Source organism: Chinchilla lanigera, unplaced genomic scaffold (assembly GCF_000276665.1).
Source record: "Chinchilla lanigera isolate Chin_1 unplaced genomic scaffold, ChiLan1.0 scaffold00010, whole genome shotgun sequence".
Lineage (NCBI taxonomy): Eukaryota > Metazoa > Chordata > Mammalia > Rodentia > Chinchillidae > Chinchilla > Chinchilla lanigera.
This window is the reverse complement of record NW_004955411.1, coordinates 5,615,087-5,632,849: the sequence shown is the minus strand read 5'-3', so window position 1 is coordinate 5,632,849 and position 17,763 is coordinate 5,615,087. Positions and strand designations below refer to the sequence as shown.

Sequence of the window (17,763 nt, the reverse complement as noted above, 5' to 3'; positions counted from 1 at the left end):
GGCAGAGCAGCGTGCAGAGCGGTGAGCGAGGGGCAGAGGTGGAAGAGGCTGGACAAGAGCCAGCGCCGGGCTCCGGGACCCGTGGTGTGCCCCGGCTGGGCGCAGGCTAGCGACAGCAGTCTGGTGAGTAAGGGCAAAGGTAACAACATCCTGCACAGAACTGAAAAATAAAACCAGCCCAAAGTTGGTCTGCTTTTTCTGGTCATGTGACCATAATTTTATATATCAGCACTACATGATGTATCAGTAGTAGACACCAGTCTCCAAAGAGACGGCTCCTCCATACAGTAGAATTTCAATTAATACATCTAAGAGAAAAGAGGGAAATGAAAATTACCATCGGTCACCTGACTCAGCAATAATCTCTGCAGCTGTGATCCACCAGTGAAGGTGAATCCAGTGAATGGGAGAATTAAGCAAGAGCTACGTAAGAGGAAGGGTGGTGAGGCGCGTATCATTCTCCATGCTACTTACGCGACTTTTCTCTAAGTGTGAACCTAGTTCAGAATTGACTAAACCAGTTGTAAGCTGTAAAATATTCCCTCCTACCCTGGCGAACCATTGCCACCTCGCCCCAGCACTCATGGTGCGCCCTGTCTAGAGCTTTGTGTTTTATCTGAAGTGTGGTGGGAACCCTCTGATGCCTACTGAGCAGAGATTTGATTTTTATTAACTGTATTGTAGGCGTTTGTTTAAAATTCATTTTTCATTGCATGGGTAGCCAATCAAAAATAGATTAGGTAATGGTATAAGAAAATTATTTTACTAACGGGAAACCTAAAGACTTTCTTCAGTACATGGGAAATTATTACAGTAATCACTGCCTAGGCTGCATGAGAATGTGTGTGATGAGCTGCAATACGAGAGGAAATACGGGAGGATGTAGGCAGGAGTAAGCAGAGCTGTATGAAGACTTGGCGGAGGTGCAGTTCGTTCTGTAAGGGCCGTGCAGTCCCTCACAGCAGCACGGTTTAGCAAAAGTCTTGTCTCCAGGTAGTTTCTCTGGATCACTTTCAGTTTGTGATTTTACGTTACTTATTCCTCTGTGCGCGCTCTCTCTCTCTCTCTCTCTCTCTCTCTATATATATATATATATATCATTATATTATAATATATAGTATTATATTACATGGTGATATTAATAATATACTATACATTATATATAATTATATACATAATATTATACTATAATATATATAATTGTTTAAAAAATAGTGAGCTTGTGTAGTCACCCTCGTGTGCAGGAAGCTGAATACAAGGTTAGCCACAAGGCGTCCAACCGGCGGAATGTAGCCCACCCCTGTGTTTTGTTCGCGCTACATGTTGCTTTAAAAGAGTTGGAGTCAGAGCTTTTAAAACTCAGAAGATTTTAAACTGTAATTTAGATTTCCGTCTTCCCGTGGAATAGCGGGAAGCGCTAACAGTCCTGGGCCTCCCGTCCCAAAGCAGCGACCGACCGGCTGGAGACGGCGGATGAGCTGCCCCCCCCCGGCCGCCGTCCCCCACGCGCGGTGTGTTTAGATTACGTGAACCCACGCTGTGGCGTTTGTAGGCGACACCTGGCTCCTGTGGGCGTTTAAGTTTGAGGCGTCTGGATAGGCGATGAACCCTCATAATATCCTGCTCTCTTCACCTTTCTAGGAGTCCCCCATCCCAGAAGACAAAGACCGCCGATTCATCTTCTCGTACTTTCTAGCCACGGATATGATCAGTATCTTTGAGCCTCCTGTCCGAAATTCTGGTATCATGGGGGGCAAGTACCTCGGCAGGTCTCGAGTGGTGAAGCCCCTGTCTCCCGTGGACAATCCTGTCTATTACGGCCCTGGTGACTTCTTCATTGGCGCTGTGATTGAGGGTGGGTCTAAACGCAGATCAGGATTCCCTGCGGACTGGGTAAATAGATTCTTAATCGTAATTCAGTTCACTTAAGCCTTGTAAGAGGCATCAGGGTATACTGCAGCCGAGACGAAGCTAATATTTTTATGTAAGTGACATAATGTCTTAATCTCTTCTTTTTCAAATGAACTCTGTATTGGCTGCATATGTTAGATGTTGATACTGAACTTCCTAAGCCCTCAGAAGACTGCCGCACATAACTTTATGCAGCGAGTGAAAGGTCTTTAGTCTGGGCCGCAAAGGCGTGTCTGTGAAGTTATCACCGAGGGCTCCTGTGGCTTACTCCTGAGCACTCGGGAGACGTGTAACCAAACCAAGCGCACCGCTGTTCTTCCGCAGTGTTTGGCCACCGGTTCGTCATCCTGGATGCTGACGAGTATGTGCTGAAGTACATGGAGAGCAACGCCTCGCAGTTCTCACCGGAGGCCCTCGCGTCCGTCCAGAGCCGGATCCGGAAGCCAGAAGCTGCTGCCCCAGAGTTGGGGAGGTACGTCTGGCCGCCCAGGGAGCTTTTTGGCTTTGGCAGATACAAGATATTCAGGAAGTAACTCTTGGCAAAGCGGACAGGTCGTCATTTCATTTTCGGATTTCTTTCACAGGGTGGGAGTTCTCAGACGCACAGAGGGTTTCCCTTGGTCCAGTGTAATGACTGATGACTTAAACACTCTCACTTCTTTTGTTTAGCAAATAATCAAGTGCCTGAGTTCCAGATGCTACCACTAGGCCACTGGGTTTCATCAGTAAGCAAAATAGACAGGAAGTTCCTGCCCGAGAGTTGACCTAGCAAGGAGCAGGAGCTCGACGGTCACACAAGTAAACTGCGCAGTACATCAAGTGAAAACCGCCAGGGGAAGGTGGGCCAGACTTGGGCGATAAGAGGTTCTGGGGAGTGACAGCAGGTTGTGACTGCCCCGGTGGGCGGTTGCACTTTGAGAAGGTAACGTTGGGCAAACACAGGTGAGGGACCAGCCGGAGTGAGACTACGAGGTCCAGCGACACCCCACCCACCCCTTACAGCGCCCACCTGTGGATTCATCCGCTGACGAGTAGCACGGCCCCTGATCCAGTCAGCTTCCGGCCGCGTGAGACTTTGGGGGATGTTTTAGCTCCAAACCCGAACACACAGCCACCCCTACCTGCACTCCAAGTGACGTAGGGCGCTGTTAGGAAGAAGCAGGGGGGCGGATATTGTGGAGGTGACGGCCGCCATCCCCTAGGGCTGCCGCCGCTGCCTGCCTGCTTCCCCACAGCATCTGCCAGCTTTCTCCCCGCGCTGTCCCCTCCTCAGTCCATCACACCCTGCGGCTGGGCCCGCCATCCTGGCACTCGCCTCTGAATTCCCTTTTAAGAAGTTGCCTTCACTGCGGAGATCTGCCATCATCCGCATTTCCACATCCTCCGCCCTGCAGGCCGATGCATTCCTCGCGCTAACTTGAAGCACCCTTAGGCTGCTGCTGTCATCTGCAGTTTATTTTGTTCTGAGCATCCGAAGCCTCGTATCCTTCAAGGTCTGGGCCAGGGGCCACCTTCTTTGTCTGGCCCTTCCCAGCTTTCCTACGCTCCTTTCCTAGCTGAACCAGGATGGATGTGTTTCTTCCTCCAGTGATTTTAAAATCTGCCCTAACTCTCCCACTACACAGGATGTCAAAGGAACTTCATTAAATACTAGTGTTCGTTGCATTTCTGCTGTCAGGCACTAAGTGATTTATATGTAATCATGTATTTAATTCTTACAACCTTTATGAGTTGGTTTCCTTTAAAACTCGCACAGTGGGGCTGGGGATTTAGTTCAGTGGCACAGTGCCTGCTTGGCAAGTGCGAGGTCCTGAGTTCGATTCCCGATACCCCCCCCCGCAAAAGCCCCATATTACAGATGGAGAAACTGAGCTACAGACTACGTAACTGAATCAAGACCATGCACCTTTACATGGCAAAGCTGAGGCTTTGAGCCAGGTGGTCAGATCGCAGAGCCCAGCCTATTTACTACGACTTTTTCTGCTGCACCAGAGAAAAGCACCGATTAATTGAGGTTGCTTTTATTTAGCGAAAAGTCTTGACCATACCTGAAGCTCTCTGGGCAGATGACTGCCTGTCTTGAAAGTGGAACTGACGTCACTGGAGCAGGTGACAGCTAAGGGCAGGCCAGGTGGTCCACGCCGAGTGTTTGCAATAGAAGTGGTCATTTTTAAACTCTGTGTTGATACTAGAGTAGCCTGCCACCAAAAAGAAATACTGTTGTGGCCAGGCGCGGTGGCACACACCTGTGATCCCAGCCCTCAGGAGGCGGAGTTCGAGGCCAGCCTGGGCTACAGTGTGAGTTCAAGGCCACCCTGACCTGCACAGTGAGGCCCTGTTTCAAAAAGACAAAGAAAAAAATACTGTTGGCGACTGTTTGCTTCGTACTAAAGCAGTTCTTGCCAAGCAGAGGGCTGTGTCAAAGGTGCTTACAACAGAATATTGCAATAGAGGGAAAACCCAAGATCTCTCTTCCCCAGAGCCAGACTCGCGCGCTCGCTCGTGGAAAGAAGGGTAGCACAGAGCAGGGCTTGGCAGTGTTCACCCGGCGTGCTGGGCCCCAGCCGCTTCTCGGCGGGCCGCCCCTGCTGCACACAGGCCCCTGGCTTCCCGTGTTGGCCCCTGGGAGCAAGGCCTTGCCGCAGCACTGAGCACCCTCTGCAGAACGGGCCCTGGCCTGGGCCTTGACAGTTGGGTAGCGGCTGTAACTTTAACTGGCTCTGCCTCAAAGCCACCACCTGTTCCCGTCAGTCTGCGCGCTTAGTCCAGCTCATCAAGGGCAGCTGCCGCCCTGCGCGTTTCCCCGCTGCGTGACGGCAGTGGGTTCTGGCTGCTTCGGGGACAGAGTTACTGCCTTTGTTATCTGTCATTTTCCCCAAAGTGCTGCGATTTTCCCACCAAGAGTAGTCTACTCTTCCTGCGGCACTGCCAGCGATTACGTTCATTATTCCATCGCCCGACCATAGTTTACGTGCTGTAATTCCCTATTTTTGGACATTTAGGGTGTCTTAAAATAGCCTAATAGATTTAACTTCGCATACAATCCATGACTGCTTCCTTAGGACAGATTGTCTGAAATTCCGTGATAGGCTCCTGCTCCTGGTTCCAAGTGGCTTCTGAGAAGTTACGCTACTCTCTGTCCCCATCACAGCAGCCGCGAGGAGCTAAGAAGAGCGACGAAGTTAAAAAGTCACTTGCAGTTATGAACTTTTAAAATATTATATATGTGAAAAAGTAAGAACGGAAAAGTAACGGTGGGCCCAGTCAGAAGGACCTGGGCGTATTTGAAAAGTACGCTGGTAGTGGAGTGCGGTGCGGGCTCCTGTCGCGGCCCTGCCTGGGGTCAGGGGTGTCACTTGCTCTCAAGTCTGTTTCCCCCGGGGTGGAGAAGGCAAGAGGGCTTACTGGACTTACTTGCTTCCATTTTATTTTGGAAGGATTTACAGATATGAGGGAGTCTTCTGCAGCTCTGAAAGCTTTTAATTTATAGCCAGGCATGGTGGCACATGCCTCTAATCCCAACATTCAGGAGGCTGAGGCAGGAGGAGGATCATAGTGAGTTTGAGGCTGGCCTGGGTTATGTGGTGAGTTCAAGGCCAGTTTGAACTACATAGTGAGGCCCGGTCTCAAAAATGAAAAGCAAACAAAAAAACTGCAGGGTACAGTGGTGCATGGGTGTAATCCCAGCACTTGGGAGGCTGAGGCAGGAGGATCGTTGTGAGTTCGAAGCCAGCCTGGGCTACAAAGTGAGCTCAAGGCCAGCCTGAACTGCATAGTAAGACTCTGTTTCAAAAATGACAAGAAAAACAACAAAACAAAAAACCCAAAATTAAAGAATACATTTTTAAAATAAAAATTTTAATTTTATAACTGTCGCTTCATTTTCAGAGGGATCGAGCTTCTCCTTCTGGTGGTTGTGTTTTTAAGGGACAGGACTCCCCGCCCTGTGTTCTGTGTTACTGATCTCTCTTCATTGTAGGAAGTGCTAAGCCTGGACTTCTCACCACCCCACAGAGTAACCTCTAACATCTAGAGATGACCTTTCACAAAAACCAGTGAGAATCCGAGCGGTAGTGTTAAAAGAGATTCCTGGCTGCATATACAGTTTTGAAAACGCATGCATCTATTTTTGCATGCAGTAATGCTAATCTGAAAAAAGGTAATGTTCATCTGCAGGAGCAGTAAGGGACAATCGTGTGCTTCCCAGATAGCGCACTTGCGCTGTGCTGCTGTCAGATTCGGCTCTTCGCGCTGCAGTGATTTAGGAGATGGCAAGAAGGAAGACACTCAGTCCCTGCCGAGTCAGGCCTGCCTTCGGGGGCTGCCACGTGGCAGCCTCTGAGGGCAGGTGTTCGGCTGCTCGGCGTCAAGCTGTTTGTCATCAGAAGCTTCCTCAGCTTCGCGGAGGGAGAACTGTGGTCGCTGAGATAAGATTGTCAGGAGTAAATACCACAGTGCAGTCATTTCCTTCCTTTTTCCACAGCAAGCAAGCTAAGGAAGATCCGGGCGTGCAAGAACTAGAAGCATTAATAGAGACGATCCAGAAGCAACTGAAAGGTCATCCGTGCCAAGAGAACATTCGTGAAGCCTTTCAGATTTATGACAAGGAAGCGTCAGGATACGTGGACAGAGAGACATTCTTCAAAATCTGTGATTCTCTGAACGTCCCGGTTGATGACTCCGTGGTCAAGGAGGTCAGTGTGGACTGTGCTTGGGTGACTGCAAGCGCACGGCGCTGGCCGCTCGCTACTGAGGGCAACGACGTGTGTATTTACTTAGCTAGGGCGGGCGAGGATGTGTAAATCGGATCTCCTGTTTTGTCCTGATAGGGCCATTTTCCTGATTCTAGCATTGACTTTTTTCAAGTTGCTGTTGCAGAGCATATTTTAAGTGGGCCCAGGGCTAGACTGGTGGCTAGACAAGACGCCAAGGCTGAAGGGCAGCAGAGAGGCTCCCCTGGGGGCAGCTGCCAAGGGGACACCCAAAGACCAGCTGGCGAAACGAGCCGGTCGGTGGCCTGTGATACCCTTCAGAGCCGGAACCTTCTTCCACCTGTGTGTAGGATCAGCACGGAGGAGAATGTGGCCACTGTCCAAGGGAACGTCGCGTGCCTGTAGGGGAGGGAGTGGCTAGCTGCAAGTGAGGAGAAGGCTTGGAAGTTTTATCATAGAATCTTCACGAGTGGGTTGAAGAGGGAGTTTCGTGCCTTTCATGCATTATAAATCTCTCTATTCAGGGTTCCCCCCGGAAGGAAGTTAGATTAAAATCCACCCTCCTGGTTGCCAAGGATCCTGGCTTACTTTTAAGACATTTTCACTAGGACCAGGGATATAGCTCAGTGGCATAAGCGCCTGCCTGGGAAGCACAAGGTCCTGAGTTTGATTCCTGGTTCCAAAAAAGAGTAAGAGTAAGGTTCTGCAGACCTTGGTAAAGGCCTTTTATGCAAAAAAGAATATTCAGGAGTTGAAATCTACATAGACAAGTTTTGTTTGGGGCTAAAATGACTCGCTTGGAGATGACTGCTTTTCTTTTATAGGAAGGGAGCTGGAGACGGCCCACAGAGGGTGCTGGTTCACATGGGCCAAGCCATTTAGCTCTCCAAATGTGGGGTTGAAAACAGGTCTAGTTTTATTTCCAAGTCATTTTAAGACATGGAACTGACACGGGAGAGGTGAGGCAGTCGCGGAAAGCGGGACAGGGATGGGGCGGGCGGAGCAGCTCGTGAGTATCTCACAGTGATAAGCAGGACAGATCACTCGCTCTCTTAGCGGGCACGGCTGAGTTGCAGGGGTCGGGGTTTAAGCAGTAAGGTAGATGTTCTGATGAGGTTGTGACAATAGGAACCTGGTTTTTTTTAGAGTCAGACTCTTTGGTGGACAGAGTCTTATATTTGGATATGAAAACAATTACAAAGTGCTTCAAAAATGACGAAACCTGTATGAATATGGATGTTAGCCCTGGCGTCTTGGGCAGGCCACTTATTCCATCCAGCTTTGGTTTCATTAAGTGTCAGACAGGAACAATGTCTAACCTGCCTACCAGGCTCCCGGGATCTTTCGGAATCCTGAGGGTAGAAAACCAGAGCTTGCGGTTCACAAAGGCGGGGGTGTCCGAGCTTAGGTCCACTCTGCAGTAAGGAAGGAAGCCCCAAGTGTTCACCTCTTCCCTTTGCTTCCTTCTGCAGTTAATCAGGTTGTGCTCTCCTGGAGAAGACAGGATTAACTACTACAACTTCGTGCGTGCTTTCTCAAACTGACCTGGCTGGTGACAGAACATGATACAGATTTTTGATGTTGGACCTAAACTTGGAAATATATCTTGTGTTCTTCATAGAGAGATCTGCAGAGCTCCTGAAATTGCATTTCCTTTTTGGTTCTTGTTTCATAACTGCTGAAGTCTAAATTAAATTGATTCTCAGATTAAATAAGATCTAATATTGGTGCCTCTTTAGGGGTGGATAGAGGTATCGTAATGGTTCATTTGGCAACTTGACTGGGTCACGGGGTGCCCAGGTATTTCATCCAACATTATTCTCGGTGCATGTGCGGGTGTTTGGGGATGAGACTAGCATTTGCACTGGTGACTAAGCAAAGCAGGACCGCCTGACCTGCAGTGGACAGGCCTCGTTCAGTCCTGTGAAGACGGGACTGGAACAGAAGGCCTACTTCCCTTGGGAACAGAGTTCCCGTCCCCTTGCTTTCCAACCGTGACATGGCCTTTTCCTGACTTCAAACCTGCTCTCCTGGGTCTCGGGCTTTTGGACTCAGACTGGAGCTGCACCCTTTGCTTCCTTGGACCTCCAGGTGGCTGAGTCACCCTGCAGACCTTGGAGCTGTCAGCTTTTATGATCATAGGAGCCATTTCTTAGAATCAGTCCGTCTCTGTGTCATACACACACATCCGTCCCCTGCCTCCTAAATTCTCGTAGCTGTGTTTCCCTGGAAAACCACGGTGAAGACACAGAACAAGTAAGAGCAAGAGGAACGATGGGGTTTTGTAGAAACACTTGTGGCGCCGGGCGTTGGAGCACGGGATCGCTGCGCTACCGGGCACGGCCCGCCGCTCCCACCTGCTTGGCCCGTGTTACAGGAAAGCATCCCACGGCGCTCAAGCTGCGGCCCGGCCCGTCGGCACCAGGCCTGTGGTGTGGTGTCTGCTGCAATGAGTCTGCTATTTCCGCTGAGTTCCTGTTTACTAATTATGATGTAAAATGGATTTCTTTATGTCAGTTTTAGTAAAAAAAAAAAAAAAAGAAAAAAAAAAAGAAAAACCACTTTTTGAGAGTGGCTTTGAGCTCTCTAAGGAGCTCTGGCTTTTAGAGCCAGCACTGCTGCTTAGGCAGCACCTTCGTCTTTAAAGTGCTATCTCCTCAGGACGAGGAGGCAAGGGTGTCGGCCTGAGTTCAAGGCCGGCCTGCACCGCATCACGAGGGCCTGCAAACCACGACACCAACAACCGAACACTTTGCCAGTTCCTCCTGGCGCCCACAGTGTGGAATGAGGAAGCAGTTAGGTCCCTTACGACTGCCAGAGCTTCCCCTGAGAGGTCTGCGGGAACGAGGCCTAAAAACGCAGGCAGAAGGTGCCCTGGGGGACGCCGTCCCTTCCACACCGAGCTAAGCCGCCTCTAACCACCCGAGGTGAAGGGCTGCAGGTGTATGGACTCCTTTTTCTGTCCCCGGATGGTACCGTACCTCAGGAAGAACCGGATTTCACTTTGTTTTCTGCAATCATAACAAGTCTTGAAAGTTTTGGGTAGGTAAAAAGTTCATTTCAGTCCAGAAAATACTGAGTGCTGCGCTGCGCAGACAGCTTGCCTGCCAGGCCTGAGGCCCTAGCTTTGATCCCCAGCACCACTGAACAAACTAAATTCAAAGCTGGGCCTGCCTGCCCCGGGCTGGAAGCCTCTAGTAAAGAGTGCGTTGTGTGCGTTGGACAGAGAGACAGACTTCTCCTCCCTCCGGCTTCCGCTTCCTCCGTCCATACTCAGCCATGCTGCCGTTTGTGGTCTGGGAAGGGTGGAAGTGCAGAGAGAAAGAGAAAGGGCCACCTCTTATTTTGCGGCTAGTAACGTCCGTTTGGGGCCAGGGCTCTGCTGGACACGAGCCCACAGGATGGCTCCTCTGTCCCGCAGGGCGCCTTCTGGGTGCATTTTTGGGCCTCTTTTCCGCAGACCTCCCAGGCCTCCATTCTCAGGTCAGTGACCTGCTGACCGCCCTGGCTCTAGCCGGCTCTCCTCCTCAGTGCCGGGGCCCTTGCTGGTGGTGGACCCTGCGGGGAGCCCCCCGCCACGCTCTCATTCAGAAGGCTCCCCCAGCGGGGCAGCTCAGCCCCGGCCCTTCAGATGTGCTGCGGGTGAGAGCAGGTCGCCTAAATCTTACGCCCTCCAACCCCAGGGGACGCACGTCTAGCCGTCTGTTAAACCGCCCTCTCCATCACAGAAGCCGACAGCCCGTCTGCACACAGCACTCCCAACCCTCCCTCGCCCCACCTCTTGTGGAAACGTCCACCGGAGCTGCGGGTGAACGCAGAGCGTCTTTTCGTGGATCCGCCCAGTTGGGAGCATATGGAAGTACTTCCCGTTTTCACCCTCAGCCTTGGGCCTTGGCTGAAGGGGAGATTTGGGAGTTTCATTTCACACTCCTACCCACCCTGTGAAACCCAAGCACTCACAGCCCCTTCACCTCAGTTCTGACGGCTCATCTCTTACTTTGTCCATGTACAACTGTGAACACAGCGGGGTCTCCTCGTAAAGCTGAGCCCCACTGCAGAAGCCTGCGGTTAGAAGTCCGCGAGCTTGCTTTCCTACTCCTCGATTTGCGTCTCCTCCCGAGTCTACCCGGATGGAGAAGCTAAGCTCTCGCAGCACCGCTGTGAGGTGTGAGAGCCGCTCTGGGGAGGGCCGGAGCCGGCAGGTCACATATGCGGCCTCCCCACGCTCACTGCTCACCTCTGGGAGATTACACAAGGCAGCAAGTACAGCAGCCACCAGGGTCAGAGCAAGTCGCGTTCCTGCGGGGTCCTGAAGGGCTTTCGCCCAGCAGACGCCACTGGTCGCCCAGTGTGCAGTCACAGCTGGCGCACACCTGGGCTCAAGCAATGGGGTAGGGCTGAGCATCGGCCTGCACCAAACAACCCTCTGAGAAGCAGCAATGCCCGTCACGTGAAAAGGGCCACCTGGGACTTGAATCAGCGCACATTGGCATTACCAGTCAGTGTTTTCGGGGGAGGAACCCTGGGAGCTCTGGCTTGCAAAGTTAACTGCAGGATGTCTCTAACACTGACCAGGGTGTCTCGGCTTCAAGGGCTTCAGGGAAAAAAAGAGGGGAAAAAAATCTACCTGGGGAAGCTGAGTGGGTGGAGACGGGCTCTGAGCTAGCTGCCCTGAGTCCTGAGGCTCTCTCTGAACGCGACGAGGGGCCCTGAAAATACCACCTGGTAACTGCGGCCTACCAAGTCCGATCTATGGGCTGAGGCCAACAGGCCCCGAAGACCTCTCTGAATGCTGGCTGAGTAACTACTGCGCGTCCCGGTGACACGTAAGCATGAAGACATTCATTGAAAACATCACCGTATGGACTGTTTAGCTTGTACCATGACTTAGTATTCTCTGTCACCATTCCCCATTCCCAGGAAACAAAAGCGAACCCGGAAGACACAGGTGAAGACAGGCTCAGAGAGGCTAAGCGAGGTGGCCGCCCCGCTCCCACGCAGAGCCGAGTCTGGCTGCTACAGGACCACTCACCTCACCCGCGGGAACGCCCTGGCCGTGCTCACAGCCTGTGAGCGGCCCCATTTCCTGAACTCTCTGGGATCGTCCTGGAAAACACAGCGGAACGGCCGTGGCTGTTTAGGGGACAGCAGCGGTGCCCAGCGGCCCCCAGCACTGCGAACGCCGGGGCGCCTTCTGGTGGGCAGCAGCAGCCGTCAGGGGCTTCTCCGTACACACCGAACCCCGTGCACAAGGCAACGACCGCACAGGACAGCAGGCGTCAAGGGCCGAGGTCTCCGGTCCGTCCCGCCCTTAAGAGCACCCCCTTTCCCCCTCGCTGTCAGGGAGCTTCGTGCTGCCCGTTACTGTCTAGCACTCAGCATCACGGAGCCCTCACCGTCAGTCCAGCTCCCCGGTCCCCCCCCCACGAACAGCTGCACCTCCAGATACAGCAAGGAAAGCGTCGGCAAGCTCATTTTCAAGCCACAGCCAAAGCGCTGTACAAAAGCATGGGAAAGAATCAGACCAGAGACGAAGACGACTGATAATTCTATGCCTTTTATTCAGTTATTTCAGAAAATATTTGATTTTTTTTCAAAATGTACATTTAAAAAATCCATACAAAACTGTGATTTGCTTTAAAACCAGACAGAAACAGTGGAAAAAGGGTTTTGAAAAAGTTCACCGGAAGTAAAAAGACACCCCTCCCCCCAACCCCGTTACACGAAAGCATAAATACGGCAGGTACACATGTTCCTTGAGTTCCTTGTTGCAATTTGGTCCGTAACAGGAAGAGGCTAACGTAGAAAAACAGACAATGTGTCCACATTTGCATTATGCGTTGCTCTGGGTACCAGCAGCCTCAGCTTATCCTTCAGGTGTTTACTAAACAGAGAACTAGAAAGTGAGGTCTACAGACTCATCACGCGAACACTGGCGCCCACCCGGCAGATGGGGGACCCCCACAGCCAGGCCCCAGCGAGTGGACGGGCCCCCACACGAAACCTGGGTCTTCTCCACAGGAACGAGAGACTGTGGAATGCTCCCAAGCAGAGTGGCAGTGGTGCCCCCAGCATCAAAACAGATCTCAGTCCCAGACACTGACTTGGGTCCCATCCTGAGGATGGATTTTCCTTCCAAAAGACTTTTTTTTTAATGTAAGGACTTCTAAGAGTGTCATAAAACTCTCCCAGGATCATGAAAATGACAGTGACGAAGGGAGGGTGACCGACACATCTGTAAGGAATAACAGCCCCTCCCGCGGGTTCCCCTCCCCTCCCGCACGGTGTTGTAAGGGACAGAAAGGCTTGCGGACCACCGGCAGGGGCAGTTATTGCACAACCCGGGGGACAGGAGCAGGCAGGCGAGGGGCAGGGGAGGGCGCCGCCACGCAAGTCCACCTAACTCAGAGGTCAGGCTGCGGCTGGGGTCCAGGCCCACTGTCCAACGGGCTGCCTGCAGGCGGGCCTGGACCAGGGAGTACCGGCCGCACCTTCCGGCAGGGCCTCCGGGCTGCACGGAAAGCGGCCCAGGTGGGAGGAGGACGCAGCTGGGAGGGAGGGACCCTGCGCGGCCAGAGACACAGGGCTGGGGGCGCTGAAGCCTCCGAACTTCACTAGTCGGTACAAGGCGCAGGGCCCTGCCTTGTGCTACACCGCAGGCTGCTCAGCCACCCGGCCAGGTCAGGGGAGGCTGACCACGGGAGAAACCAGAAACAACGCGGGGAACATACCAGACCCCACCGCCCCGGGCAGCGGGCAGCTGAGGGGCACCGCCAGGCCGCGTCCTTTCCCTGCACTAACGGCCGAGGTACAGTGTCTGCGTGCATGCGCCCAAGAGCCCGAAAGCCCCGGAGCTGGCAGCTGGCCACACAATTCGGATAAAGGCACGCGGCGATGTAAGGCACTTGTGATACGAAGCGAACGGGGACTTCTGAGGGCGAGGACAGAGCCCCGAGCACGAAATGCTGACAGCCGTGGAATCCCTGCGCGGGGAAAGCTGTGGCGCGGAGGGTAAACTCGAAGGCCTGCCCCAGCCGCAGGGGCCACCAAGCCTTTTCATAAGAGCATCTGTGGAACAGGTCCCGCAGTGCCTTCCTACTTCTTATTTACCCCTCAGAGAAAAGGTCAAGGGGAGCTGAGGGAGGTTCCAAAAGGAAACCTCAGACCACAACCGGGAGGACCGGGATCCAGCGCTCAAGAGTCCCAAGACTGCAGTGAAGACAAGCACGGATGAAGGCGGCCGGAGCACAGGTCTCTAATGTGCTTCCCTAGGAGTTGCTAGGTTCTGCCTGGGGACAGGAGTAGGCCAGCTCTCAGCAACCACTTACGTCTGGCGGCCCGAGAACACTCAGGGCCGGGACCCACGGCACAGGGAGAGACGGCTCCCCTCCCCGACGGCCGTCCTTCCTTGGAGAGGAACACACGGATTATTAACAGTGCAGTACCGCAGCCTGGATGGTAAAAATAACTCTCCTGCCACTGAACCTCCCAGGAGGGGCCTCAGCCCAGGCAACGCTCCTCCCACCAAAGGCCGAGCTCTCCCACCACTGCCACCTGCTGGCGCCCCACACAGGTGTGCCAGGGAGGCGCCGCGGGGCAGGCGTGCGGCTGCTGAGGTAGATTAGCATCTTCTGCCCTGGGTGGCCTCAGGGGGAGGGGTGTGACGGCCCTCCCGATTGGTTTGGCACTTTTGTGGAGATGAGGGCCCACAGAGAAATGAAGCAAGCAGCCAGCGTGCCCCAGTTGGTACAAGCGAGGCCAAGACGCTCACAGGATGAAGCGGAACGGCGTTACTTAAAGCCTGGCTTGTGCCAACGTGACAGACTTGGCTTTGTGGACACAAATGTCCCAGGCAGACAGGCACGGGTAAGAAAGGATCCTGTAATCACACTCTAAGCCCCCAAACATCCCTGAAGCCCAAGCTGGTGAGCTACCACCCTTATTCATGACCTCAGAGTTTCCTTTTAGCATAGGAGAGATTTTACCACCTCCTGTCACTGAGCAAGTATCTGTCCCTCAGGGTACAGGCCCTAAGGCGCCCTGGCCCGGGTCTGCGCTGTCACACCCAGCGCACAGCGGACGGGCAGCACCAGATGCTTGTACGAGACTTAGGGAGCAGGAAGGCCTCACCTCTGGTACCCAGGGACAGAGCGATGGAGATGTCCGCGCACAGTGCGGCTGCCAGGCCCGAGACGCCAGCTGCTCTGACTGCCGCGCCCGGGGCCCCTCCACACAGCACACAGAGACAGCGGCTCCCCTAGGCCTTGCGGGGGCGGCGAGGCTCCCGGGGAGGAGGGTGGGCTCAGAGGCTGCCGGCTGCGCTGCACCTCCACAAGCAGCTCTGGGCAGGGCCGGGAGCATGTGGCTAAGAGGCCCGGCTCAGCTCTGCGGAGTTCACACCAAGCTGCCCTTGACCGCCCACAAGGCGAGGGAAGCAGGAGATGCCCACTTTCAAAGACACTGTCCTGCTGCCCAAGGGTAACCAGAAGCCAAGGCAACTGTTCCCCATTCCACCTGTTTATCTCGGGCAGACGTGACCGTCTACAAGGGCGCCTGGAAACACATCCCTCAGGTACTGCTAAGTTTGACTCTGTAACACACGTGACCTCGAGTGGGGCTTTCTTGAGGAAAAGATCCATCTGCCCCTTTTTCGGTACAAACCCAAGGTCTGGTCTCTGCGATGGTATCAGCAAGCGCAGCTGCATGCCAAGTGACCTTAACGTTCCTGTGCCACCCTGTGCACCCCTCCCCTCAGCACAGAGTTCCAGGGCCCTTCATCGGGACCTCTAAAAGCCCACCTCCCCTTCTGGAAGTCCTCACACAGCACCACAAGGACCGGCAGCCCCGGCTCCGGCTGGGGGGAGGAAGAGACACCGGTGGGCGGGACCAAAAGCTCCCGTTGACAGGACTACGTCTGCTCCTCCGACCGGAAAGCAACTCTGCGTCGGTCCTAGGTCCATGCTGTGGGCGTGCTTGACACACAAGAGCAAATGACAACGGCTCCGAAGAGCACTCAGCACGTGAGGCCACGGGGAAGGTGGCCAGGGGACCGGCTCTGGGACCCTGGGGACTGGAGCGGCCTACAGCCCCTGCGGCTCGGCGTCTCTGCTGCGGGACAGGTGGAGTGCAGGCAGAAGGTTGGCCCTGACAGGGCTGCTTGGCTCTAGACTTCAGACCGGCACATCCGGGCAGGCTCTGCTGACAGCGGTTTGGTTTGGTTGTGAATGCTGGTGAACGGTCGAAGACCCACGGCTGCTGGCCCTGGTGGAGAAAGGCCTACATCGACTGGCTGTGCTGTCCTTCCCGTCGTGTCTGTTAGGTTTCCAGAAGTCCCTGCTGCTTAGCGTGCCTGGCTCTTGCCGTCCTCCTCCAGCGTGCACCTCCACGGCGACGGCAGGCGCTTGCAGCCCAAGGCCGTTCTGTGAGACCTAGGGAACGAGCACTGTCCTTCCCGACGGGGCTGCCAGGAGCCAGGGCCAGAGGCCTCAGCATCACCCCCAGCCGGCAGCAGCTGCCGCATCTCCAGCGGGCTTGCGCGGGACTGGAACCATACACCTCCGCAACATCAGCACCAAGGAGGTTGTGATCCAGGAGGCGGCTCTCCCCTTCCTGCCTCTCCGCACAAGGACTAGCGCGGGGCCAGCCGCCGGCCCCGGGCGAAGCTCCTTGGCATGAGGCTTCCAGACCGCCAGCTCCCGCGGCTCACCGGCAGGACTGCAGTCTCAGCTCCCTCCCGTTGTAAAAATCAGACACAGAAAAATTGCACGTTAAGGAAAAATGAAGAAAAGAAAAAGCAGCAGCCATGAGTGAAGAGAAGGAAGAGGCAAGCTGAAACAGAACCGGCAGAAGGATCTGGGCTTCTGGAAAACCCAACACAGCACAGAGGAGAAGCCATGAGGATGCTTCCGGGAGCGAGAGGGAGATTTTTGGCTTTATTGAGAAAGGTACGCGGAAGAAGGAGAAGAGAAAGCCAGGAAGTGAGAGAGAGAAAACCCCTTTGAAGAGCGGCTCCTGTGGACGGAGACAGAGGCTCCGGGAGGGAGGAGGCGGCGGGTGGGGCCTGGGCTCCTGCCCCCCCCAGGCCCTGCAGAGGATTCCTGTTCCCAGCACTTTGGCCTTAAGGAGACTTGAGTTTCTTAGTCCGTGGGGAGGTTCCGTTCTCTGCTTTCACCACTCCATTTTCATGGTAACCTGGGGGGCCGGAGAAAGACAGACACGTGTAGGGTTTCTGCTGGGACCACAGAGGGGAAGGTGCACGGGGCTGCCTGGGGCCCTGGGCTGGGGCTCCCTGCAGCAGTGGAAGCCAGCATACCGCTCCCCGCACAGCCCCGCTGCCCCTAGTGTCCTGAACAAGTGCCCCTGCTGCAGCCCTTGTGTCTGTCCTTTAGCAAGGAGGCCTACAGAAGCCCAGCATCAGGCCTGCACCCGGCAGAGGCTGGCTGGAAGCGCTCAACAGCCGCCAGCGTCCTCAGCTCCTCTCAGGTCCCTCAGCGCGCCGGCAACCAGCAGAGTCAGCAGCAGTGAGGAGGCAGGAGAGGCCACGGAGGAGAGGCTTCCGCAGAGGCCGAGCCCCTGGCAGGAACGGCGTGCTTTTCATTGCTTTTGCTGCTGCCTGCTAGCTCTGCTGCAGCCCACACCAGGCCCCTGCCCGGGCTGCCTCCCCGGCACACCCAGCGCACACGTCCGCCTCAACACAGGGGCCCTTGCCAAGCAGGTGTCCGCTCGGAGACAAGCAGATGAGTCAGGAAACGTCCTGCTGCAGGCAGGCCCCGGGCTGGGCAGGAAGAAGGCTTCCAGGTGACTGCCGGAGTGTGTGCGGGGCAGAGTGGGTGTCCCGCCCCTGCCGCCCACTGAACACTGTCACCGTGAGTCACTTCTGGAGACAGAGGCGGCAGGGGAGGCCGAGGTAGGGCACAGGGGCAGGTGAGGACACGGCTGGCCGCCGTGCAGTACAGCGCATGGGCGGCGGCAGCAGAACTTGGCTGGGCTCCAGGAGCTGCCCTGAGGATACACTTCCCGCCAGAGCGCCTCGCCCAGTGCCGCCCTGCCCTCAAGAACCAGGGCTCTGGGCCTGGTTTGGGCCAGCCCCACCCACACTGTCCCTGGCCGGCGCCCAGCCACGCGCCAGTCAGGGAGCCCC

General features: G+C 54.7%; 2 protein-coding genes across 2 annotated transcripts in view; one reads left to right on the top strand and one right to left on the bottom strand.

Moving 5' to 3' along the window:
* Positions 1–8,340, top strand: part of Efhc1 (EF-hand domain (C-terminal) containing 1) — a gene marked incomplete at its 5' end in the record, with an annotated part of 51,656 nt that extends 43,316 nt beyond the window's left edge. The window contains 4 exon segments of the mRNA XM_013510761.1: positions 1,642–1,855; positions 2,236–2,383; positions 6,395–6,605; positions 8,096–8,340. Of these exon segments, the coding sequence (XP_013366215.1) occupies positions 1,642–1,855; positions 2,236–2,383; positions 6,395–6,605; positions 8,096–8,167 (645 nt within the window).
* Positions 8,341–12,164: 3,824 nt separating this feature from the next.
* Tram2 (translocation associated membrane protein 2) overlaps positions 12,165–17,763 on the bottom strand; it is a 22,074-nt gene continuing 16,475 nt past the window's right edge. The window contains exon 8 of the mRNA XM_005377655.2: positions 12,165–16,814. Coding sequence (XP_005377712.1) covers positions 16,741–16,814 — 74 coding nt within the window. The 3' untranslated portion in view covers positions 12,165–16,740. The remainder of the gene's footprint in view (positions 16,815–17,763) is intronic.